General features: G+C 49.8%; 2 protein-coding genes across 6 annotated transcripts in view; one reads left to right on the forward strand and one right to left on the reverse strand.

Annotated features, from left to right (window-relative positions):
• Positions 1–1484: 1484 nt before the first annotated feature.
• hic1 (hypermethylated in cancer 1) lies at positions 1485–7899 on the forward strand. 4 transcript variants are annotated; one of them, XM_060848424.1, is made up of 2 exons: positions 1485–1581; positions 4460–7899. In XM_060848424.1, the coding sequence occupies exon 2, from the start codon at positions 4468–4470 to the stop codon at positions 6301–6303; it is 1836 nt and encodes a 611-aa protein (XP_060704407.1). In that variant the 5' UTR covers positions 1485–1581; positions 4460–4467; the 3' UTR covers positions 6304–7899. The 4 variants fall into 4 exon arrangements, with proteins under 4 accessions (XP_060704407.1, XP_060704406.1, XP_060704408.1 ...); XM_060848423.1 differs by lacking the exon at positions 1485–1581 and adding an exon at positions 1878–1958; XM_060848425.1 differs by lacking the exon at positions 1485–1581 and adding an exon at positions 3500–3570.
• Positions 7858–25443, reverse strand: part of smg6 (SMG6 nonsense mediated mRNA decay factor) — a 412281-nt gene continuing 394695 nt past the window's right edge. Inside the window, exons 18-19 of one of the 2 annotated variants that reach the window (XM_060848421.1) lie at positions 11954–12035; positions 7858–9645 (exon numbers count right to left, since the gene is read on the reverse strand). In XM_060848421.1, the coding sequence (XP_060704404.1) occupies positions 9515–9645; positions 11954–12035 (213 nt within the window). In that variant the 3' untranslated portion in view covers positions 7858–9514. The remainder of the gene's footprint in view (positions 9646–11953; positions 12036–25443) is intronic. The other variant, XM_060848422.1, reaches the window with a different exon arrangement.

Consider the following 25443-nt stretch of genomic DNA (forward strand, 5'->3'; position numbering starts at 1 on the left):
TGTGAGGCAGCAGTGCTAACCACTGTGCCACCGTGCTGCCCCTGGACTGTGTCTGTAGGGTGTAAGGTGGACTGTGTCTGTAGGGTCTCCATGTACAAAATTCTGGATAATGGAGGAAGAACATATGCAACGTCACCATCATCCCAATAGCCACCTTTATGTTTGGCTGCATCAAGCTGTGTCGATCCTCGGTACGCAAACACCATGTAGCATTACATACTGAGATTCTACCTGTCCCCGGTGTTCTGAAGGATGGACCTGGCCTCGCTTAGACCATTCTGTATCACCATCCTTCATGGAGACACTTGCAAAGAAAAACAACTGACCACTAGTTCATCAGGAAGTGGTCAGCATGTAGTGGCCTTGAGACCCTGTAGGAAAAGAAGAGGGTCCCCCCCCATTGGATTGTCAAAGTCACTTGGCAGAATGATTCATCACCAGAACTGTCTCACAAGCATCTGGTGAGAAGGGGTCTGCCTGTGAGTTCCTTCATATATGCCCAGTCAGTCTGTGCCACTTATGCTACCCATGGAATGGCTGTGAGGGGTAGAGACTGTCACACATCTCCTTCTGGAATGTGCCATTGCAAAGGAGTTCTGGAGGAAGATGCAATGGTTTTTGGTGAGGTTCGACTGGAGCAGCTCTGTGACGTGGGACTCTGTGCTGTACATTTTTTTCCCTGGGACACACACCAAGACAGACACCAGCTGCACCAGGAGGACCATCAACTCATTGAAAGACATTCTTTGGCCTGCCTGGACATTGTTGGTCTTCCAGCTGAAAGAGTTGACCCTGACCCAGTGTTGCAGACTGGCACATTCCAAGGTCAGGACTATGTGCTGAGGGACGCGCTGAAGCTTGGGGCAGCTGCTGTCAAGGTACAGTGGGGCAAGACCACCATCTGAGATCTTCCCACTGAAGGGACTTGGGGGTGTGTTCAAATCCCAGTGCCTCAAACATCTGTCAATATTAGTGTTGTTATTTGTAATAGATGGAGTTGATCCCTTTGGTTCGAGTCTAACTCCGTTGCGTGTTTGTTTCCTCCATCTGTTACTGTACAGAAGCCATCCGTGTTTGCAGCGAGATGTACAAAGTTTTTTATTGTGAATAAAGTATCTTTATGAAATATCCAAAAGCGATTCCACAAACAGTAGCAGAGCGGCCGGAATCCCAGAAATTGCAGCAATGCTGCAACTCAGAGCACAGTGGCCGGAGCCGGATACTCAGAGTCCAGGCCCGTCCCACTGACTGGAGCGCCGTGGCCAGTGTCCGGAGCGCCGTGGCCAGTGTCCGAAGCCCATGCTCAGTGTCCGGAGCGCCGTGCCCAGTGTCCGGAGCCCATGCTCAGTGTCCGGAGCCCATGCTCAGTGTCCGGAGCCCGTGGCCAGTGTCCGGAGCCCGTGGCCAGTGTCCGGAGCGCCTGTGTTGCTGTTGCCGGTGCTGACACTGGGCGGCGGTAGTGGACAGGGTTTGGTGTCTGTCGATCCCCTCCCGGGCCCGGGCTCAGAGCGGAGCCGCCGCCGCAGCAACTGGGGCCGGACCCCGGGACCGGGACCGAGCCGCTCGGACAATGATACCCGGGTAAGAGAGAGCGACCCCCGGCCCCAGCGGCAACCCCCCCCCCCCCCCCCCGGTCTTTACCCCCTCCCCCCTCCTCTCACAGTGAACAGGAATGTGCCACTCGGCCCCTCTAGGCTGCTCGCTGTTCTGTAAAAGGTCATGGTTGATGCGATGACCCTTCAGTCCCCCGGACTCTCCCCCCAGCCCCCCCCAGGACTCCCCACCCCCCGGACACTCCCCGTCCCCACCCCCTGCCCCCGGACACCCCCCCCCCCCCCCGGTCCCTCCCTCCTCACTGTGGGCTGGGGGGTGGGGGGTGAGTGTGAGCCGCCGCTCGGTTCCTGCGATGATCATCCCGCGGTTCTCCAGCCCCGAGCGGAGCCACTCGCTGCCCCCAGGTACCTGCAGCGTCCAGCGGCCCCGGCCCCGGACAGAGCCCGGCCCCCGGCCCCGGCCCCGCGCTCCCCCCGGACACGGGCCAGGTCCCGCGGGCTGACAGCTCCCCCACAGCGGGGGGAGGGACAGGACACATCCCGGGACACAGAGGGTCACACACACACTGACACAGACAGGGACAGGGTCCCTCTGTGTCCCGGGATGTGTCCTGTCCCTCCCCCCGCTGTGGGGGAGCTGTCAGCCCGCGGGACATTGTCGAGAGAAGGGCCGAGTGTCGACAGAGGGAGAGAGGGGGAGAGGGACAGGGGGAGAGAGGGACAGGGGGAGAGGGACAGAGGGAGAGGGGGGGGACAGAGGGAGAGGGACAGAGGGAGAGGGAGGGGGGGACAGAGGGAGAGGGACAGAGGGAGAGGGAGGGGGGACAGAGGGAGGGGGGACAGAGGGAGAGGGGGGGAGGGAGAGGGGGGGAGGGAGGGGGGAGAGGGAGAGGGACAGAGGGAGAGGGACAGAGGGAGGGGGGACAGAGGGAGAGGGGGGGACAGAGGGAGAGGGACAGAGGGAGAGGGAGGGGGGACAGAGGGAGAGGGGGAGAGGGGACAGAGGGAGAGGGACAGAGGGAGGGGGGGACAGAGGGAGAGGGGGGGACAGAGGGAGAGGGACAGAGGGAGGGGGGGACAGAGGGAGGGGGGGACAGAGGGAGAGGGGGGGACAGAGGGAGAGGGACAGAGGGAGAGGGACAGAGGGAGGGGGGACAGAGGGAGAGGGGGGGACAGAGGGAGAGGGAGGGGGGACAGAGGGAGAGGGGGAGAGGGGACAGAGGGAGAGGGACAGAGGGAGGGGGGGACAGAGGGAGAGGGGGGACAGAGGGAGAGGGGGGGACAGAGGGAGAGGGACAGAGGGAGGGGGGGACAGAGGGAGAGGGGGGGACAGAGGGAGAGGGACAGAGGGAGAGGGACAGAGGGAGAGGGGGCAGAGTGTAACGGTGAGAGTGTGTGTATATGTATCTGTGTATATGTGTGTGTGGGGGGGTGTGTGTGTGTGTGGGGGGGGGGGTGTGAAGTTGCTGTTTTACACCGAGACCCGGGTGATGGGATTCCCCTTGAAACCGGCTCGGATTGTGAACGCGACTCCCGGAGGGGGGGGTATACCCCCTCCCCACCCCCTCAGCCCCCACCCCCTCAGCCCCCACCCCCTCCCCACCTTTCAGCAGGATCCGCTGATGGGAATATTATCCTGGGATGGGACAGTGACCCCCCCTCCCAGGAGATAGAGAGAGGGGGTGGGTGAGCCGGGACATTAATCCGGATTATTGATTGTGGCACAGACAGGGGGAGGGGGTTTAATATATTTTTTTTGGGGGGGGTGAAGGGTTAATGTCTGTGTGTCTGTCCAGAGGGTCCCGTGAAATAAAAATAGCAGCAGAAAGTGATGTAATATTTGGAAGTGCCCACAGGGGGTTGTGATGTGGGTGTGGGGGGGGGGGGTGGGGTGTGGGGTGGGGTGGGGAGGGGGGGTCACATCTATAAAGGGGGTGGCACCCGCACATTCACTGGTCAATCGCCTGTTATTAATCACCACTGGCTGCAGCTCCGAGCACCAGCCGCTCTCACCGAGGTAACCTGCTGTCAGACCCCAGCAAACCGGGCTGAATGGCCGGGGGGGGGGGGGGGCTGGGAGGGCAAACCCCCCAATCCCAACCACCCTCCACCCCCCCTCCATCCCCCACCCGCGGGCTCAGCCCAGTCAAACACCGGGAGCGGGGAGCGGGGCTCCCTCTCCCTGTGTCTGGGATCGTTCCCGCATCCAGCGGGAGAGCTGCACTGTCAGAGGAGCCGGGACTTGACCGAGTCCCCAACGCCGCACCCCCCTCCCCCTCCCGCACACTTCCCCCTGGGGGTGGGGGGGGGATTGGTGAGAGGTGATTGCGATGGGGCGGGGGGCTTTGGAGGGGTGGGTGTTGGTGTGAAGGGTTGGGGGGAGGAAGCTGAGGGGCTGGCTGCTGGGTTTTGTTCTGAGGGGGTGGGGATTTTGGAGTTGGGATGTCGGGGTGTCCTTGCTCAGCCGCTCTGTTTGTGTGTGTCTGTGTGTGTGTGTGTGTGAGAGAGAGAGAGAGACAGAGACACAGTTGGGGTGATGTTAAGGAGGATTATTGGGGGTGGGATTAGTGTCTCTCTGTACAGCCGGTTACTCTGTGTGTCTGTGTTTGTGATGGGGTGGGGGTGAGGACGTGGAGATGAGGGGGTGGGGGTGATGGTCTGTTGTACCTGACCAGCTTTGGGGAAAGTCAGTTCGTAATTGAGCGTGTTTGTGTGGGGGTGAGGAAGAGGCTGGGGTGATGTTGAGAGGGTGGGATGAAGTTGGCGGGGTTTTGGGTGATGTTGGAGGGTGGGGGTGATGGTGGGGGTGGGGTCATGGTGGGGTTCAGGGTGATGTTGGTGGGGTTCTGTTGTACCCAGTTCCCTCCTGCCCTCTCAGTGAAGGTGTGTGTGTGTTTGTGTTGAAGGTGGGGATATGATGCCCATGCTGGAACCGATGGAGATGCCGAACCACGCCAAGCAGCTGCTGCTGCAGTTGAACAGACAACGCACCAAGGGTTTCCTCTGCGATGTGATCATTGTGGTACAGAACGCCCTGTTCCGGGCCCACAAGAACATTCTGGCAGCCAGCAGCGTCTACCTCAAGTCCCTGGTGGTTCATGATAACCTGGTGAACTTGGACCCGGAGATGGTGAGCCCGGCTCTGTTCCGGACCGTTCTGGATTATATTTACACCGGGGCCCTTGCTGAGGCGGACCTGTGTAATGAGCAGAACCTGGGGGCGATCCTGGCAGCAGCCAGTTACCTGCAGCTGCCGGACCTGGTGGCTCTCTGTAAGAAGAAGCTGAAGCGGAACGGCAGCTACATTCACATGAGGACGGGCCTGGGCCTGGGCCTGGGCCTGGGCATCGGCCTCTCCTCCTACGGTAAGCTGGCCCGAGGCCTGAGGAGCAGCACGCCGGTGATCCAGTCCTGTTACTCTGTGGGATCCAGGCTGCTCGACACTCCGCCGGCCCACGGCATCAACACTCAGGCTGGGGAGCTGTATGCACCCCCTCCGGCCCAGGGCTCCCGCCTTCCTGCTGCTGCTGCCGACTTGGGCCTGGCCGAGCACGGCTCCCCCCAGCTGCTGGGCCTCGACCTTTCCAAGCGGAGCCCCCTGGGGAGCAGCAGGGAACCCCGGGATGAGCGGGAGCACGAGGCCGGGCACAGCAGCCCCTCAGCCGGCCCGCTCCTCAGTAACGGCCTCGTGGGCCCAGCTCTACAGCCCGGGCATGGGGATGGGGACGGGGTGATGTCCCCAGACGGCAGCAGCAGCTGCTTCAGGGGAGGCCAGGCCCCGGGCACTGACAGCCGGAGCAGGCCTGAGGCCTCCGAGCAGGCCCTGTGCCAGTGGCTGAAGCAGGAGCCACCCAGTCAGTTTACAGAAGAGGTGAGGCCCAGGCCAGGCTCAGGGACAGGGTCGGGGTCAGGGCCTGGGCCCAGCCCCAGCCCGGGGGGACCCAGGTATCGGTCAGCAGCCGGCGATGAGGCCGAGGATGAGAAAAGCAGCTGCGAGGACACCAGCAGCGAGGAGCCATATAGCCTCGGCCTGGGGCCTGGGCCTCTGCAGAGGTTCCAGTGTGGGCACCTGAGCTTCGAGCCCGAGAACCTGGGTGATAACCTGTATGTGTGTATCCCCTGTGGGAAAGGATTCCCCAGCTCGGAGCAGCTCAACGCCCACGTGGAGAGCCACACCGAGGAGGAGCTGCTGCACAGAGAGCTGGCCGAACAGAACAATCCCTTCGTGGGCAAAACCAGCCCAGGCCTGGGGGACCTCATCCGGCCTTACCGCTGCTCAAGCTGTGAGAAGTGCTACAAAGACCCAGCCACCCTCCGGCAGCACGAGAAGACGCACTGGCTGACCCGACCCTATCCCTGCAGCATCTGTGGCAAGAAATTCACCCAGAGGGGTACCATGACCCGCCATATGCGGAGCCATCTGGGCCTCAAGCCATTTGCCTGCGAGGCGTGTGGCATGCGCTTCACCCGTCAGTACCGCCTCACCGAGCACATGAGGATCCACTCTGGGGAGAAACCGTACGAGTGTCAGATCTGTGGGGGCAAGTTTGCCCAACAGAGGAACCTCATCAGCCACATGAAGATGCACACGGGAGACTGCAAGGCCAGGCTTGAGCTGGGTGACACTCTCTACCCTCTCAAAGTGGGTGCCAGTCACCAGGACAAAGTGCCTGACCTCCCACCACCAGCCTCGCTGCAAGATCCTGCACTCCTCCTACCCCCAGGCCCTGGCTCAGGACCCACCCATTGATTTGGGAACAAGGAGGGGGTAATAAGTTGACTCAGACTGGAGAGTGTGGGCACACTCCGCCAGGAATGGCCACTATGTGCTCTCTTTCTCATTCTTTCCAGCCTGGAGTCTGGGGTCATTGAATCCCATTCCCAGGAGGCTCCAGGCTCCTCTCTCCCCAAGCCATTTTCACAAACTACTCCCCCCCCCCCCCCCCACCCTTCTCTACTCTTCCCACCCCAGTTAGATACTTCCCCAGGAGGGGGACAGTTACTGTGAGGGGTTTGGAAGCAGGAGGACTTGGGGGGCTGGGGGGGGGGGTCGTAAGGGGATTATATCTCACTCACTGTGAAACTCATCCAGAAACGGGGAGCAACCACTAGCAGAGGGACATCCTGAGATCCCTTTCAAGGTTTGAAGCAATGAAAAACCGAGAGCTGACACTCTGGTCTCCTTTAACAGCTTCCTGTCCAAAGCAGTTTAAACCAAAACCACTGAACTCTCAGCTAACGAGGGGTAGTTTATTTCAACTGCGTTCATCAGTTATTCTATTCTAATTGTTTGTGATGTTGACGTCTGTCTCCTAACCCTTATCCCGCCACTTTCACTCGCTCTTTCCCAGCACATTGCATTAATCCGAGCCACTTCCCCAGCCACCAGCAGCCAGTTTGGCCTTGGCATCCCACTCCAACCATCACCTACTCCGCCAGGAGCCCACTGCCAAAGTACCCCCTCACCCACCTTGAGGCTCTGTACATATTTCATTCCAAACATAATCAGCAAATGGAACACCGTTCAAACTCTGAAACCTGTAACTGAGACAATCAGAAGTGAGCTAACAGGAGTTACTCACTTCATCAGCTTGTTTCAGTTGAATGATGCAGTCTCCAATTCGGATTCAGTCCTAGTGAGATTTAAATGGACAGATCTCTCACTTTAAAGACAGAAACTAAGTTGGAAATCAGACACGGCTTGGTGAATTGAAAACAAATTTTGCTGATGCGTTATACGGAACAGGAGAAAATTTATAAAGTGAGATTGTACTTGACAAACTGCCTGGAAGTTTGCAGAGATAAACGGTGGAACGGGTAAGAAGACAGTTCCTCAAACTAAACCAGATAAATTTGGAGAATTTGGTCACCACTTTTTACGTTCAGTATTTTAGCATGAGATGCAACTTGCCAGTAATGTTACCTTCATGTTTTTTGCAGGGATTTGTAAAGGTAGCCTATTTTGTATGGTCCTATTGAAGTGGGTGGGGGAAATGTATGCACAGTGTCATCAACTGCGTCCCTGAGACACTCTGCTGGAAATTCAATGCAACCAAAGTCAGTCAGAGACTCCCACCCAAATCGTCTTTTTTAGAAACAAATTTTAAAAAGCCAAAATACAATTCACATAATGTTGCAATACAAGAAAACAGTATTTTTATAATTCTTTTTTGCATTAAAATGAATGTATTTATTGCATGTATTTGTACTGTTTATATTTCCAATCAGTCTGTATAAAGTGCTTCGGTGGGATAATGTTCCTATAATTGTATTTTTGTAAATGAGCAACCAAAAAATTTTCACAGTGAAACCTGTTTCTATAAAAACACCAAATAGCAATTAAAAGGTTACAGACATGTCTTTTCACCTCTCTTTTATTGGGCTGATAGTTACAGGAATTGCTAGTCACTGCAACTCTCTTCTACATTAGTATGCTTCGACATTACAAGGAAGAGAGTTGCCCTCAGTTGGTGGCAGCACTGGACAAAGGCTATTTGCTACTAAACTAACCAGCGAGATACTCAGATCTACATAACATGCTAAAGTATTTTATACACACATACAGACATGCCTGCTAAATTAAACTCCCACTGCACTAAAACCAAAAGCTTCCACTATTTTATAGAGTCCACTCAACAGTAAATAAAACCAAATCCAGATACCTGGCCACCCAAAACCAAATCTAAACAGCTAAGTCTATTTTAAAAAAAAACAATGAAAACAAGTCTAAAATCAACCAATTTTGAAATTGCATTTGCTTCATAAAAGGGACAGAAACCACAGAACCGGGTACGAACTTTCCCAGTTGAAATATTACTAAGCCCTGCATGTTTTAAATTCACAAAGCTGAGGAGCTGTCCCAGCTACGTGATAGCTTGGCAGGGACCAGGGATTAGGAGGCACCAGATATCTCGATCGTTGGCCTGCAGTGTAACTGAACCCCGCTCTGGCTCTCCTTGAACTGGTATTTTGCAACGTAGAATTATCTCCAACTTCCCCCAAATGCCAAAGGTCTTGGGCATTGAGCAGCTTGTGAAAGGGCAGCTGTATGCTACCAACTCACACTGGAGCTGCTGCTGTAACACACTCATTGCCATGTGTCTGACTCACCAGATTATAGTCTACTACGTAGGGAGATAGTAAACCTCACTTCAATAAAACATCACTCCATTTTCACCTGGAAACTCTACAATCTCCATCATGCAATGACCCAGTGGACTAAGAACATATTATCAGCCTGACGATAGGCTGGTGCCAGGAATCCTTTTATACAAGGCCAATTAAAAGCCAGCTGTATCTGCAATAACGTGACTGTGACCCTCAACACCACCCTTTCAAAGTTGCCTTGAGTTTAGGCTAACCTTACAGAGTCTTTTTTTCAAGGCCATGTCAGGTTCATTTTACTGTAAATTATTTTAACTCTTCTCTCTCTGTGTGAAATTCCTCTTGCCAAATAAATGACATCGCAGAATCAGCAGCGAATCAAATCAAAGCCCCTCTCTCCTCTCTGCCTTTGATGTGAGGCAGGTTCAGGGTGGGAGGAGGTTCACAGACATGTGCTGAGCAAAGCAGAGTGGATTATTCCATCTCTGTCACAAAACAATCCACGTATTAATCAAAGATCCCTCCCCGCAGGGAAGGAGTCCTTTCCTTCCATTGGTTAAGGAGGCTTCCTCTCACCAACCTGCAGCTGGATGTTCACCTCTCGTATTACTCTGTTAACCCTCTGTGACCAACTTGCTCCTAAAAAGACCCATCAAAAGTCTCATCTCAAGACCTGCCTCTTCAGCTTACTATTTTTTTCTTGATAACCAATCACAATCTTCTACTGCATATTGATTCTCGTCATCTCTTAATGTTCGCTTTTTAATGGAGGGGTGGGTTGCCATGGTCGAGCTCTGGAGCTCTCGACGATTTTCACTGGAATCCAGAGGATGAGAGATTTTCCTGGCTCCATTTCTTCATCCCACCTTGGCCCACTTCAGAAAGACAGGGATGGCTCTAACAGGAACATTGTGAGTCAAAGCCTTTACCCTCATATTCCGGTCATCTGTCAGCAACACAACATCACGGCGCAGGCGAATGGGCTCATCTGGAGGAAAAGAAAAGGAGTCTCAGGATCAGCTTCCTATCTTCCTCCAAACTGCAGCCTATCTGGTAAGGCTAAAACAAACAGTAAATGTAGCCAGTACAGCGTCAATGCTGCCCTGGAAATATGTTTCAAAACCCAGCAGGCTAATCAAACTGTACGGTAAGGAATGCATCCTTAAACAACATGTTCTGCCCCTTTACCAAATCAAATGAGCTGTGCTACAAGGTTGTTTAATTAATTATATCAAGTTAAGGTTTTTGTAGATATTTCTTTCACTTAGTGTTAGAATCCTGCACTGTTCAATGAAAAATGGCTCAAGCAACAATAACAAGACATGACACTAATAATTATCTGTACATCAATTTCAGAAACTTTTCTACAGCAGTGTTTGCTGACACTGTCTTTGATAGTGTGCACCAACTAGAGGGACTGTGAGCAGATGGAAAATCAATGGTTAATGCTAAGAACGACATTTAAAAATGAAGAGGCAGCCTCATCGTGCTGTGTATACATTATTATAATCATGAAGCTCTTGTGTTACTTCTAACTGCAATGCTCAGTAAAAATCTTCATTTCATTGAGGTGGCTTCAGGTTAATTTATTACCAATAAACTACCCTGAAAACTCTGCTCACATTTGTACAGCTCTGACAAATTACACCACAGCAGCTGAGACAATCCAGAACATTCCAAAATCAAAATTGAACATTCTGCATAAAGGTGGTAAAGACGATGACTGCAGATGCTATAAATCCGATTCTGGGTCAGTGGTGCTGGAAGAGCACAGCAGGTCAGGATTTCCATGCCCCTTGGATGCTGCCTGAACTGCTGTGCTCTTCCAGCACCACTGATCCACATTCTACATAAAGTCCATTCACTCTATGACCTTATGTTAACAAATGCATCTGATCCACATCTTGAACAAAAAACTGTTCAGCTTTTCCTTGGGCCATCCTCTGTATACCAAGTTACCTTAAGTAGCACAAATTAACACAAAATTAGCCAAATTATCAATCCACTACTGGTACCTGTATGGTAATTCCTGATCTTTCTCAGACTGAGATCAGCCAACAATCAAACATGCGGAATTACACTCTGGAGTAATTGAAATGATTCTAACATGACATGCTAGTTTACAGAAATAAACAATAGTGTGAGACATTGCAATTTCCCAAATCTGACAATACCAAGTTCTTAATCTGAACTCGGTGATGTGAAGGCAAAGCTGACTGGGCGGGAAGGGGACAGAGTCACCTTCATCCTAATCAGTGGTCAAACATTATTCAGCACATCCTCAGCTAACAAACATCTCACTGTTTCTGGCAACAAAATAGCTTGTCACTTCAAAAAAAGCAATCAAAATTAGACATAATTAAAAAATAGTCCACTGTTCATTTCATCATCAATAAGGAATTGTGCAGCAGCTCTGACAACTCAATTTCCACTTTGCCTTATCCTTGTTTTAGCTGCTTCTATAGAGCGCGTGCTGGGGAACAACCACAATACTGAAGTGTGATTCAGGATCTTTTCGATTGTAACCTTCAGCAGCAATACCTCTTACTACACAGGCAACATCTCCTAACTGTCTCTCAGTATGCAAAAAGATTAAATCACTGAGCTAGGAATTGATCTATACAATTCTATGTCATTTCCAGATAGGAGTCTGGGCAATTTTAACTCACTGACAGCCTGATGACAGTCCAGTACACTCTCTTTGTTCAACAACACCACAAATTTGACAGATAAAAGAAAAGATGGAAATTTCAATAGTGCCTTTCATAACCTCAGGACTTCCCAAACTATTTTATAGGCAATGAAGTATTTTTGAAGCGTTGCTGTAATACAGGAAACACTGCAGCCTATGATGTGATAATGAGCGGATCGTGTTGGTGAAGGAATCACTGACCCAAGGCAGTGGGCAGAACATCATGGCCCAGCTTCAAAAAATGGTGTGTGACCTTTCACATGCACCTGACAAAACAGGCAGAGCCTCAATTTAAGGTTTAATCTGAAAGACAGGATCTCTAATAGTGCAGCACTTCCTCAGTATTACACCAGGAATTGCTGGGCTATGAATGATATCAGATAATTGCTGCACTCTCCCTCTCCCCTCTTTAATCTTTAACCTAGGTTTGTGGGATAAGAAAGCAGCGACACATTTGTTCCTGGTCGAACTGTTCTGTGATTATATAGATACACAACACAATCACTGTTCGATGTACAGGGAGAAATTGGCATTAACATACAGATGTCATCATTGAAGCAGCCAGCTCAGACACGTGCCGAGAGACATCGGAAAGCTCACATACCCTTGTTCATCGGCATGAAGTCTTTAGCCTTGTCCTTACAATAATGAAGGCAGCATGAGAGAATCAAGTCATCATTGTTACCCTGTCAGAGAGAAGAATGACCAGATCAGGTTTCAGCAGCTTCACACACATGCAGCAAAATAAAAGCTTGTGCCCGGTTAATGCCCATGCTTACTTCATCCATCAGAGTTTCTCTCCTTCCTTTCAAAAGGACATAATATTTTCTTCTAACAGACTGCATGTGAGTCAATGAACTGTGATGAATGTGGCCATAGTATTTGTGAGAGAACTTCCACCAGTTCACAACAATCAAACCAACCCCCCATGTAGCCGGCTATGATTCATTTGAAGTTATTACCTTGCAATTCTCCCCCAGCTGTGTGGTGCTGTCATGTGACAGGTCACAGCCAGAGGGATCTCAGGTGCTTTATCAATGAAAACAAAGGTGTATTTATAAAGGACATTCAATGTGAAATGGCCCTTGATACATAGTAGATGCGTAAAGGAAAACAGGCATCGAGCCAAAGGCCGAATAGCTCAGAAAGAGCAACCACAAATAAATAGTCCAAATGCTGGGCTTGAATGAATACTGTGGAAAGATGGTACAGCAGTGAGGGGTTTCGGACATGCAATCCAGACAGTAGGTATGCAAGTGCGTGAGAGTACATGAGTGAGTGAGAGAATGAGAATGAGTGAGGTGAGTAAGAGTATGTGTGAGAGTGAATGTGAGAGTGAGTGTGAGAGTGAGTGAGTGAGTGTGAGAGAGCGAGTGAGTGAGAGTGAGTGTGAGAGTGTGAGAGAGCGAGTGAGAGAGACAGTGTGAAAGAGAGAGAGAGTGAGACAGTGTGAGAGTGAGAGTGAGAGTGAGAGTGAGAGTGAGAGAGGGAGTGCAAGAGAGAGGGAGTGCGAGAGAGGGAGTGCGAGAGAGGGAGTGCGAGAGAGGGAGTGCGAGAGAGGGAGTGCGAGAGAGGGAGTGCGAGAGAGGGTGTGCGAGAGAGGGTGTGCGAGAGAGGGTGTGCGAGAGAGGGTGTGCGAGAGAGGGTGTGCGAGAGAGGGTGTGCGAGAGAGGGTGTGCGAGAGAGGGTGTGCGAGAGAGGGTGTGCGAGAGAGAATGTGAGAGAGAGAGTGTGCAGGATGTTACAGTACACAAGAGGCAAGAACCCAGAGGAAACAATTGTTCAAAGGAGACAGGGGGCTGAGGGTAATAGAAATAGGAAGCAGTAGTGCATGAAATAACCTAAAGCCAGGATTGATCACTCTAAATTTCAAACACAGAGACCCACGTGCCAATATAGAAAGGTGTGAGGGAGCTCGGGCAAGGGCCAGATATCCAAAGTTACAAAGGCTGGAGCTGATGGACACTGCAAATGAAAAATAAAAACAAACTACAGGGTGGTGCTAGTTGTCTGCAGTGGAATCCAGGTGTCTCTCATACAGAGGGAATGGTTTTTATCGAGAATATTGTTCCCGAAGCCTTGCAGCTGTGAAATGTGAGTTTCAGACTGGATTTTCACAAACCAATTCCATCATGGGGATTTCAAACTCAGTTTCTGAAATCAGTCTCTCCCTGACAGGGCATTAGGAGTAAATGAAGCTCATCATTCCCCAAACTTCATTCAAACACAGATAAACTGGCTTACTGGTTTCACCAAGGATTGTAAGAGTTTGACCGCACTCGCTCAGAGGGCAGTGGAGATGGGAAATTGAACATTTAAGGACAGAGATGGATAAATTCAAGAAGAATCCAGGGTTACCTCCAGGCACATGGTGTGTCAGCAGGCGATTTGACTATTCCTGCCAACTCAAATCGTGTAGCAGAAATCACCAGGTAAAGACCAAGGAGGAAGAACGTAGAATATTCTGTCTTCCTTCCTTTAAAAAAAAATGAATGGGAGGAAACGGGAGAAGGAATTTTGCTTGCTGCTTATATCCGATGGTACAGGACATGGGCACAGGGATAGATGCCAGTTTAGAATGTTGGTACAGGCAATGGAGTTACCACAGCGTACTGAGTGAGAGTGAGAGTGTGTGTGAGAGTGTGTGTGAGAGTGAGAGTGAGAGTGTGTGTGAGAGTGAGAGTGAGCGAGTGTGTGAGCGAGTGTGTGAGCGAGTGTGTGAGCGAGTGTGTGAGCGAGTGAGAGCGTGAGAGAGAGGTAGAGCGAGGGAGAGCAAGAGCGAGAGAGAGCGAGAATGAAAGAGTGAGAGTGTGAGAGTGAGAAAGCGAGAGTGAGAAAGCGAGAAAGTGAGAGTGAAAGTGTGACTGAAAGTGAGAGTGAGAGTGTGTGAGTGACAGTGAAGTGAGAGTGTGAGAGTGAGAGTCAGTGAGAGTGAGTGTGAGAGCGTGTGAGTGTGAGAGAGATCGAGAGAGAGTGTGAGTGAGAGTGTGAGTGAGATTCTGAGTTTCAGTGAGTGAGTGAGAAAGTGTGAGAGAGTGAGTGTGTTTGTGTGTGAGAGTGTGAGTGAGAGTGAAAGTGTAAGTGTGTGAGTGAGAGAGAGAGTGTGTGTGTGTGTGTGTGAGTGTATGAGAGTGTGAGAGTGAGAGCGTGTTTGATGTAAGAGTGAGAGTGCGAGTGAGTGAGAGTGAAAGTGAGTGGAGCGAGAGAGTGTGTGTGTGAGTGAGTGAGAGAAAGTGAGAGTGAGTGTGTGTGAGTGAGTGAAAAAGTGAGGGTGAGAGTGAGAGAGAGAGTGGGAGAGTGAGAGTGAGTGAGTGTGAGTGTTTGAGAGTGTGAGTGTGAGAGAGAGTGTGAGCGTGTGAGTGTGTGTGTGAGGGTGTGAGAGAGTGAGAGAGTGTGAGTGTGTGAGAGAGTGTGAGTGAGAGTATGAGAGAGTGAGAAAGTGAGAGAGTGAGTGGGAGAGTGAGAGTGTGAGAGTGTGTGAGTGTGAGAGAGCTTGAGAGAGAGTGTGAGAGCGTGATAGAGTGGTCGTGAGAGTGTGTGTCAGAGTGAGTGTGAGAGTGAGAGTATGTGAGTGAGTGTGTAAGAGAGTGAGAGTGTGTGATTGAGTGAGAGAGAGTGAGTGAGAGAGAGAGAGTGAGTGAGAGAGTGAGGTGTGAGAGATTGAAAGTGAGAGTGAGTGTGAGCGAGAGTGACAGAGTGTGTGTGAGTGTGAGACAGAGTGAGTGTGAGTGTGAGAGTGTGAAAGAGAGTGAGAGTGAAAGAGAGTGAGAGTGTATGAGTGTGAGAGAGTGAGAGTGTGTATGATGTAAGAGTGAGAGTGTGAGTGAGTGTGAGTGAAAGTGAGTGGAGCGAGTGAGTGTGTGAGTGAGAGTGTGAAAGTGAGAGTGAGTGAGAGTGTGTGTGTGTGTGTGTGAGAATGAGAGTGAGAAAGTGAGTGTGTGAGTGACAGAGAGTGGGAGAGTGAGAGTGTGAAAGTGTGAGTGTGTTTGTGAGAGAGAGTGTGAGAGTGAGTGTGAGAGTGAGTGTGAGAGTGAGTGTGAGAGTGAGTGTGAGAGTGAGTGAGTGTGAGTGGGTGTGAGAGTGTGAGGGTGAGGGTATGAGGGTGTGAGAGAGTGTGTGAGAGTGAGTGAGTGAGTGAGTGAGAGAGAGAGAGAAAGAGTGGGAGAGTGAGAGTGAGAGACAGCGTGAGTGAGAGTGAGAGTGTGAGTGAGTGTGTGAGAGAGTGAGAGTGAGTGAGAAAGTGAGTGAGAGTGTGTGAGAGTGAGAGTGTGTGACAGCATGAGAGAGCGTGAGTGAGAGTGTGTGTGAGTGAAAGTGTGTGAGAGTGAGTGAGTGAGAGTGAGTGAGTGAGTGTAAGAGAGTGAGTGTAAGAGAGTGAGTGTGTAAGAGAGTGAGAGTGTGTGATTGAGTGAGAGAGTGAGTGAGAAAGAGTGAGTAGGTGTGTGAGATTGAAAGTGAGAGTGAGTGTGAGCGAGAGTGTGTGAGTGAGAGTGTGAGTGAGTATAAGTGAGAGTGAGAGCGTGTGAGGGAGTGAGTGAGAATGACAGTGAGTGTGAGAGAGAGAGTGAGTGAGTGAGTGTCAGAGTGTGAATGAGTGTGTGTATGATGTGAGTGCGAGTGAGTGAGAGTGAAAGTGAATGGAGCGAGAGTGTGAGTGCGAGAGTGAGAGTGTGAGAGATAGAGCGTGTGAGAGAGCGTGCGTGTGTGAAAGTGAGTGCGAGTGAATGAGTGAGTGTGAGAGAATGTGTGAGAGTGAAAGTGAGTGTGTGCACGTGAGAGTGAGTGTGTGAAACTCAGTGTGAAAGTGAGAGTGAGTGTGAGAGTGTGCGTGAGAGAGTGTGAGAGTGTGTGTGAGAGTGAGAGTGAGTGTGAGTGAGAGTGTGAGTGAGAGCGCGTGAGTGTGAGTGTGAAAGTGAGTGAAAGTCAGAGCGAAAGTGAGAGTGAGTGAGTGAGTGAGAGTGTGAGAGAGAGAGAGTGGGAGAGTGAGAGAGAATGGGAGAGTGAGAGAGAAAGTGTGTGTGAGAGAGAGAGTGGGACAGTGTGAGAGTGTGTGAGAGTGTGAGAGAGCGTGAGAGAGAGCGTGAGAGAGAGCGTGAGAGAGAGCGTGAGAGAGAGCGTGTGAGAGAGCGTGAGAGAGAGCGTGAGAGAGAGCGTGTGAGAGCGTGAGAGAGAGCGTGTGTGTGAAAGTGAGTGTGAAAGTGAGTGTGAGTGAATGAGTGAGTGAGTGAGAGAGAATGTGAGAGAGTGAAAGTGTGTGCGCGTGAGAGTGAGTGTGAAACTAAGTGTGAAAGTGAGCGTGAGAGTGTGCGTGTGAGAGTGAGAGTGTGAGAGAGTGAGTGTGTGAGAATGAGAGTAAGAGAGTGCGTGCGAGTGAGTGAGAGAGAGAGCATGAGTCTGAGTGTGAAAGTAAAAGAGTGAGTGTGAGTGAGCGAGTGAGAGCGCGTGAGTGAGTGTGAAAGTGAGTGTGAAAGTGAGTGAGTGTGAGAGTGTGCGTGAGAGTGAGAGCGTGAGTCTGAGTGTGAGTGAGAGCGTGAGTGAGAGCGTGTGAGAGTGTGAAAGTGAGTGAAAGTCAGAGCGCAAGTGAGAGTGAATGAGTGTGAGAGAGCGTGAATGTGTGAGAGAGAGTGGGAGAGTGAGAGAGAGAGTGGGACAGTGTGAGAGAGTGGGACAGTGTGAGAGAGTGGGACAGTGTGAGAGTGTGAGAGAGAGAATGTGCGTGAGAGAGAGTGTGCGTGAGAGAGAGTGTGCGAGTGAGAGTAAGAAAGCGTGAGTGAGAGAGTGAGAGCGTGAGTGAGAGAGAGTGAGAGTGAGAGAGAGAGAGAGTGAGAGCGTGAGAGTGAGAGCGTGAGAGTGAGAGCGTGAGTGCGAAAGTGAGAGCAAAAGTGAGAGCAAAAGTGAGAGCAAAAGTGAGAGCAAAAGTGAGAGCAAAAGTGAGAGCAAAAGTGAGTGAGAGTATGAGTGAGAGAGAGAGAGTGGGAGAGTGTGAGAGTGGAAGAGAGTGGGAGAGAGTGTGAGGGTGAGAGAGAGTGAGTGTGTGTGTGTGTGTGTGTGTGAGTGAGAAAGTGAGAGAGAGAGTGGGAGAGTGAGTGTGTGAGAGAGCATGAGTGAGATTGTGAGAGTGTGAGTGTGAGAGAGTGCGAGAGAGTGAGAGAGAGTGTGTGACAGTGCGTGAGTGTGTGTGAGAGTGTGTGAGCGTGAGAGTGCGTGAGAATGTGTGAGACTGAATGAGTGAGTGAGTGTGAATGTGTGAGTGTGTGCGCGTGAGAGTGAGAGTGTGAAACTAAGTGTGAAAGTGAGAGTGTGAAAGTGTGCGTGAGAGAGTGAGAGTGAGTGTGTGAGAATGAGAGTAAGAGAGTGAGAGCGTGAGTCTGAGTGTGAGAGTAAGAGCGTGAGTGTGAGTGAGAGCGTGAGTGTGAAAGTGAGTGAAAGTCAGAGCGAAAGTGAGAGTGAATGAGTGAGTGGGAGAGTGAGTGGGAGAGTGAGTGGGAGAGTGAGTGGGAGAGTGAGTGGGAGAGTGAGTGGGAGAGTGAGTGGGAGAGTGAGTGGGAGAGTGAGTGGGAGAGTGAGTGGGAGAGTGGGAGTGTGTGAGAGAAAGTGGGAGTGAGAGAGAGTGGGACAGTGTGAGAGTGTGTGAGTGTGTGTGTGTGTGAAAGTGAGTGTGAAAGTGAGTGAGTGTGAGAGAATGTGAGAGAGTGAAAGTGAGTGTGTGCGCGTGAGAGTGAAAGTGAGTGTGTGCGCGTGAGAGTGAGTGTGTGAAACTAGGTGTGAAAGTGAGAGCGAGAGAGTGTGAGAGTGAGAGTGTGTGAGAGTGAGAGTAAGAGAGTGAGTGCGAGTGAGTGAGAGCGAGAGCGTGAGTCTGAGTGCGAGAGTAAGAGAGTGAGTGAGTGAGAGCGTGTGAGTGTGTGAAAGTGAGTGTGAAAGTGAGTGAAAGTCAGAGCGAAAGTGAGAGTGAATGAGTGTGTGAGAGTGAGTGTGTGAGAGTGTGAGATAGTGTGTGAGTGTGTGTGTGTGTGAGTGTGTGTGTGAGAGTGTGAGAATGAATGTGAGAGAGCGTGAGAGAGAGCGTGTGTGAGAGCGTGTGTGAGAGCGTGTGTGAGAGCGTGTGTGAGTGCGAAAGTGAGTGCGAATGAGTGAGTGAGAGAATGTGAGAGAGTGAAAGTGAGTGTGTGCGTGAGTGAAAGTGTGTGCGTGAGAGTGTGCGTGAGAGAGTGTGTGTGTGAGAGAGTGACAGTGTGTGAGAATGAGTGTAAGAGAGAGAGTGCGAGTGAGAGCTTGAGTCTGAGTGTGACAGTAAGAGAGTGAGTGTCAGTGAGAGTGAGAGAGAGCGAGTGAGAGCGTGTGTGATTGTGAAAGTGATTGTGAAAGTGAGTGAAAGTGAGAGTGAATGAGTGTGTGAGAGTGTGAGTGTGTGAGAGAGTGAGTGTGGGAGTGTGTGAGAGAAAGTGTGAGTGTGAGAGAGAGTGGGACAGTGTGAGAGTGTGTGAGAGTGTGTGAGAGTGTGTGAGAGTGTGTGAGAGAGAATGTGAGAGAGTGAGTGAGAAAGTGAGTGTGAGAGAGTGAGAGAGTGGGAGAGTGAGAGAGCGTGAGAGAGAGGGTGTGAGAGAGTGAGTGAGTGAGAGTGTGTGAGTGAGTGAGAAAGTGAGTGAGAGAGAGAGAGTGTGAGAGAGTGATAGTGAGAGTGTGAGTCAGTGTATGTGAGTGTGTGAGTGAGTGTATGTGAATGAGTGAGTATAAGAGAGTGAGTGAGTGTGTAAGAGTGAGTGAGAGTGTAAGAGAATGAGTGCATAAGAGAGTGATTGTGTAAGAGAGTGAGAGTGTGAGATTGAGTGAGAGAGTGAGTGTGAGAGAGTGCGACAGTGTTTGTGAGAGTGTGTGAGTGTGTATGAGAGTGTGTGTAGGAGTGAGAGTGAGTGAGAGAGAGATTGAGAATGTGAGTGAGAGACTGAGAGAGTGTGCATGAGAGTGTGAGAGTCTAAGAGAGTGAGTGTGAGAGTGTGAGAAAGAGTGTGAGTGAGAAAGAGTGTGTGAGAGAGAGAGTGTGTGAGAGAGAGAGTGTGTGAGAGAGAGAGTGTGTGAGAGAGAGAGTGTGTGAGAGAGAGAGTGAGTGAGAGAGAGAGTGAGTGAGAGAGGGAGAGAGTGAGTGAGAGAGAGTGAGTGAGTGTGAGAGTGAAAGAGTGCGAAGTGAGAGTGAGAATGAGTTTAAGAGTGAGTGTGTGAGAGAGTTTGTGTGTGTGTGTGTGAGTGAGTGAGTGTGAGTGCGCAAGTGAGAGTAAGAGAGTGAGTGAGCTAGTGAGAATGAGTGTGAAAGTGAGTATGTGAGAGTGAGTGTGTGAAACTAAGTGTGAAAGTGAGAGTGAGTGAGTGTGCGCATGAGAGAGAGTGTGAGAGTAAGAGAGTGAGTGCGAGGCGAGTGAGAGCGTGTGTGAGAGCAAAAGTGAGAGCGAGTGAGAGTGTGAGTGTGAGAGAGAGAGAGTGGGAGAGTGTGTGAGAGTGAGAGTTTGAGAGAGTGTGTGAGAGTGTGAGAGAGAGTGTGAGAGAGTGTGTGAGAGTGCTTGAGAGTGCTTGAGAGTGCGGGAGTGAGTGTGAGAGAATGTGAATGTGTGAGTGTGAGATGTGAGAGAGAGTGAGAGTGTGAGAGTGAGAGTGTCAGAGAGTGAGAGTGTGTGATAGGGTGTGTGAGAGCGAGCGTGAGAGAGCGCGTGGGTGAGAGTGAAAGTGCAAGTGAGAGTGAGAGATTGCAAGTGAGTGAAATTGAGAGTGAGTGTGAGCGTGAAAGTGTGCGAGTGAGTGTAAATGTGAGAGTGAGTGTATGAGAAAGTGAAAGTGTGAGAGTGAGAGTGAGAGAGTGTGAGTGAGAGTGAGTATAAGTGTGTGAGTGAGAGTGTGAGAGTGTAAGAGCGAGTGTATGAGAGAGTGAGAGTGTGTGAATGTCTGAGAGTGAGTGAATGTGTATGTGAGTGCGAGTGAGAGAGTGAGTCAGAGTGAGAGTGAGAGTGCGAGTGAGTGCGAGTCAGAGTGTGAGTGAAAGTGTGAGCGTGAGAGAGTGTGTGTGAGTGTGAGAGTGAGAGAGTGTGATAGTGAGAGCGTGTGTGAATGAGAGTATGAGTGAGTGTATGTGTGAGTGAGTGTGAGTGTGAGAGAGAGAGTGTAAGAAAGTGTGTGTGATTGTGTGAGTGCAAGAGTGTGAGAGTGTGAGAGTGTGAGAGAGAGAGAGAGAGAGAGTGAGTGAGAGAGAGAATGTGTGAGAGTGAGTGAGTGTGCGAGTGAGTGTGAGAATGAGTGTGAGAGAGATTCAGAGTGTGAGTGTGAGAATGTGAGTGAGAGTGAGTGATTGAGCCAGAGAGTGTGAGAGTGAGTGAGCGAGAGACTGAGTGAGAGTGTGTGTGAGAGTGGGTGTGAGAGAGAGAAAGAGTCAGAGTGAGTGTGAAAGAGTGTGTGAGAGAATGAGAGTGAGAGAGAGTGATAGTGTGAGTGTGAGTGAGTGTAAGAGAGTGTGTGTGTAAGAGAGTGAGTGTGTGTGATTGAGTGAGTGAGAGAGAGAGTGAAGTGAGGTCTGAAAGGTGAGAATGAGAGTGAGTGCGAGAGTGTGAGAGAGTGTGTGTGTATGAGAGTCTGTGAATGTGAATGTGAGTGAGTGAGTGAGAGTGAGCGTGAGAGAGAGAGTGAGTGAGTGAAAGTGTGTGCGAGTGAGAGTGTGCGAGAGTGTGCGAGTGAGAGTGTGCGAGTGAGAGTGTGCGAGTGAGAGTGTGCGAGTGAGAGTGTGCGAGTGAGTGTGCGCGAGTGAGAGTGAGAGACTGTGAGTGAGAGAGTGTGAGTGAGAGAGTGAGAGTGAGAGAGTGAGAGTGAGAGAGTGTGTGAGTGAGAGTGAGTGAGAGAGAGAGAGAGTGAGTGAGAGTGATTGATTGAGCGAGAGTGAGAGAGTTTGAGTGAGAGTGTGTGTGAGCGAGAGACTAAGAGAGTGAGTGTGAGAGAGTGAGAATGAGTGAGTGAGTGTGCGAGTGTGTGCGAGTGAGAGTGAGAGAGAGAGTGTGAGAGAGTGAGAGAGAGAGTGAGTGTGAGAGAGAGTGAGAGTATGAGAGAGTGTGAGAGAGATTGTGAGTGAGAGAGTGTGAGTGAGAGAGAGTGTGTGAGAGAGTGTGAGAGAGAGTGTGTGTGAGAGTGTGTGAGAGAGTGTGTGAGAGAGTCAGTGTGAGTGTGTGAATGAGTGAGAGAGTGTGTGTGAGTGTGTTAGTGAGAGTGAGTGTGTGAGTGAAAGCGAGAGTGTGAGTGAAAGCGAGAGTGTGTGTGAAAGCGAGAGTGTGTGTGAAAGCGAGAGTGTGTGTGAGTGTGAATGAGACTGAGTGAGAGTGATAGTGAGTGTGTGCGAGTGTGAGAGACTGTGTGAGTGAGTGTGTGTGAGAGAGAGAGTAAGAGAGTGTAAATGAGAGTGAGAGCATGTTTGTGTGTGAAAGTGAGAGCGAGTGAGTGAGTGTGAGAGTGAAAGTAAGTGTGTGCATGTGAGAGAGAGTCTGAAACTAAGTGTGAGAGTGAGTGCAAGTGTGTGTGAGTGAGAGCGTGAGTCTGAGTGTGAGTGAGAGTAAGAGAGTGAGTGTGTGCATGTGAGAGAGAGTGTGAAACTAAGTCTGAGAGTGAGAGTAAGAGAGTGAGTGCAAGTGTGTGAGAGTGAGAGCGTGAGTCTGAGTGTGAGTGAGAGTAAGAGAGTGAGTGTGAGTGAGAGAGTGAGAGCGTGAGTGAGAGCGTGTGTGTCTGAAAGTGAGAGTGAAAGTGAGAGCGTGAGTGTGAGAGAGAGAGAGTGTGAGAGTGAGAGAGAGCGCATGAGTGGGAGAGAATGAGAGAGTGGGAGTGTGAGTGTGTGTGAGTGTGAGTGAGTGTGTGTGTGTGTGTGTGTGTGTGCGCGTGTGTGAGCGTGTGAGAGTGTGAGTGAGAGTGTGAGAGAGAGAGAGAGTGTGAGAGAGTGTGTGTGAGAGAGTGTGAGAGAGAGAGAGTGAGAGAGAGAGAGTGAGAGTAAGAGAGTGAGAGAGAGAGTGTGAGAGAGTGTGTGTGTGTGTGTGAGTGTGAGTGAGAGAGAGTGTGAGAGAGAGAGAGTGAGAGAGAAAGAGTGAGAGTGAGAGAGAGAGTGAGAGAGAGAGTGAGAGAGAGAGTGTGAGAGTGAGAAAGAGAGTGAGAGAGTGTGAGAGAGTGTGAGAGTGTGAGAGAGTGAGAGAGTGAGAGTGAGACAGAGTGTAAAAGTGAGTGTGTGAGAGTGAGAGTGTCAGAGAGTGAGTGTGCGAGTGAGAGTGTGAGAATGAGAGTGAGAGTGTGGGAGTGAGAATGAGAGTAAGTGTGAGAGTGGGAGAGTGTGAGAGTGTGAGTGTGTGGGAGTGAGAGTGAGTGAGAGTGTGTGAAAGTGTGTGAGTGTGTGTGAGTGTGTGTGAGTGTGTGTGTGAGAGAAAGTGTGTGTGTGTAAGAGTGAGTGTGTGTGTGTAAGAGTGAGTGTGTGTGTGTAAGAGTGAGTGTGTGTGAGTGTGAGAGTGAGAGTGTGAGAAAGTGTGAGTCAGAGTGAGTGTATGAGGGAGTGAGTGTGCGCGTGAGTGAGAGTGTGCGCGTGAGTGAGAGTGTGCGTGAGTGAGAGTGAGACAGTGAATGAGTGTGCGAGTGAGTGAGAGTAAGTGTGAGTGTGTGTGTGAGAGTGAGTGTGAGTTAGTGTGAGAATGTGAGAGTGAGTGAGTGTGAGCGAGTGAGTGTGAGCGAGTGAGTGTGAGCGAGTGAGTGTGAGCGAGTGAGTGTGAGCGAGTGAGTGTGAGAGATATTGGTCATGCCTTGGTACATTGCACTAATGGGGTAACAGTATACCTTCCAGCTGATCGACCCACAGCTGACGGATGGTGTACTTGCTCCTTGGTAAATATGGAGCACAGTGCAGCTACTGTCCATGTGGAAGGAAATAATCAAAGCCATGTCTGAACAAAAATGGTAGAGGAAGATACCTTGGAGGGAAATCTTACCTCAAAAAAAGGAGATTGAAGTTATATAGGGAATTACACTGGAACTACAAATCTTAAATTACACCGACTCCCAACAGTTATCAGCAGGAAGAGAGATCCGATAGTTCACACAATCTCAATATATGAACTGAACAATACAAAACTGAGCAAGAGGGAGTATGTACTGATGCAAGTGACTTAATAACCATTATTAAATAACCAATATTTAACTGCATCTGACTGAGGGTCCAGGTTTAAAGCAGAAAGCTGTACCTGGTGACTGAGAGGAGAAATGATTTTATGCTGTAGATTTTGTATTTCTCAGTCGTTTTCCTGCACTAGTTCCTGTGAAAAAAGCTTGCGATGAGTCACACTCTTGCCTGCAGCTGGCAGTGGGTGGTCTGCAAACCTTCCTTTGGCAGCTGTGCCTTTTTTCTTTGCCCCTGAGACTTGCAGGAATTTCTTAAACTTTTTCATACTGGCCAGGCTCCACAGCAAGGGCTGCTACCTGATCAGCTGTTGTGTTGCTCTCTCTAGACCTGTAAAGCTGCCATATAAACTGGGCACAAAAACATCTCAGTTCATTGGACAATACTCAGATCATTATCCTCATTAGTTTGGGTGGCAAATGACATCCAGATTCTAATTGTTAAATGATGATTGTGAATCACCACAGCAGCAATATTCTAGACTTGAATTCACTGAGAACAATTCTAGTGCTCAAAATCTTCCTTCATAAAAAAGACACCAATTATTTTGGGTTGGATGGAAACATGAATTTTAGACATAAAAGGATGATGTTCTACTGCATTCATTAAGGCACCTTATAGCAAATACTATGGAATTAGTCCCATAGCCATATTAAGGTTAAATATTGCAAATGCTGGAAATCTGAGACAAATGCAGAGTCTGCTGGAGAAACTTTTCTGACAGTACTTGTGCAGAAAGAAACAAAGCTAACGTATAAAGTCTGGTTTGATTCTCCTTCAGAACTCGGTTTCTCTCTACACACATGCTCCTAGTCCCCTCACCAGTTTTTTTACCCATGAGCTTGCAAATTAATTTTCTTCAACTACACATCCAAATGTTGACTGAAACGTCCCGTGGAATCCAATACTTCTACCCTTTCAGATAGTAGCTTCCAGATCATTACTATCTTCTGCCTGAAGAAATTTCACATTTCCCCTTTAGCATATTTGGAAATTACTTTAAATCTATCACTGTTTGCCAAAGAAGATGGTTTCTCCCTATTTTTGTATATTTGTGTGTGTATTGATCTATCAGTTTACCGTACACAGTTATGATGGATATGCCGTGAATGTGAGACTGTTTTTGGGCAGGGCGCTGCTTGAAGCTGAATGAAATAGGAACTGTGACTGCAACTGGTGAAAGCCAGGATATATTTTAGTGTTTCCTTTTGTACCTCTGCACCTTCTAGCCCACAGTATCAGGCCAGTGTGTGTATCCTCACAAAACACAGCAGTAGGAAAAGACTGGGGAAATGCCTCATCAGCTAATGTCCAATCAAAATACAGTCATACAGAATAGAAACAGGCCTTCTGGCCCAGTAAATCCATGTCAACCAACAAACACCAAACTGCACTAATCCCATTTACCTGCACTTGGTCCATAGCCTTCCATGCCCTGGCGTTTTAAGTACTCATCCACATATTTTTTCAAAAAAATAGTTGTGCATATTTCTCCACCATCCTCGCAGCATCACCATCCATATATCTGCCAGCCTCAGTGAAAAAAGACCCTTCTCAAATCTCCTCCGAACAACTTACTCCTCACCTTAAACTTATGCCCTCTGATCTTAGACATGCCTGTCGTGGGGAAGAAATTCTCACAATCTACTCTGTGCCTCTCATAATTTTGTATATCTCAATTAGATTCCCCCTTCAGCCTCCTCTGCTCCATGGAAAACAAACCCAGTCTATCCATTTTCTCCTCAAAACGGAGACTTTCGATCCCAGGCAACATTCTAGTGAATCTCCTCTGCATCCTCTTCAGTGTAATCGCGTTATTATGATAGTGTGGTGACCAGAACTGCACACAGTATTTCATCTTTGACCTCATCATTGTTGTATAAAATTAAAACAAGACTTCCTTACTCCTACATTCTATGCCC

The sequence above is a fragment of the Hemiscyllium ocellatum genome, chromosome 31 (genome assembly GCF_020745735.1).
Source record: "Hemiscyllium ocellatum isolate sHemOce1 chromosome 31, sHemOce1.pat.X.cur, whole genome shotgun sequence".
Classification (NCBI taxonomy): Eukaryota; Metazoa; Chordata; class Chondrichthyes; order Orectolobiformes; family Hemiscylliidae; genus Hemiscyllium; species Hemiscyllium ocellatum.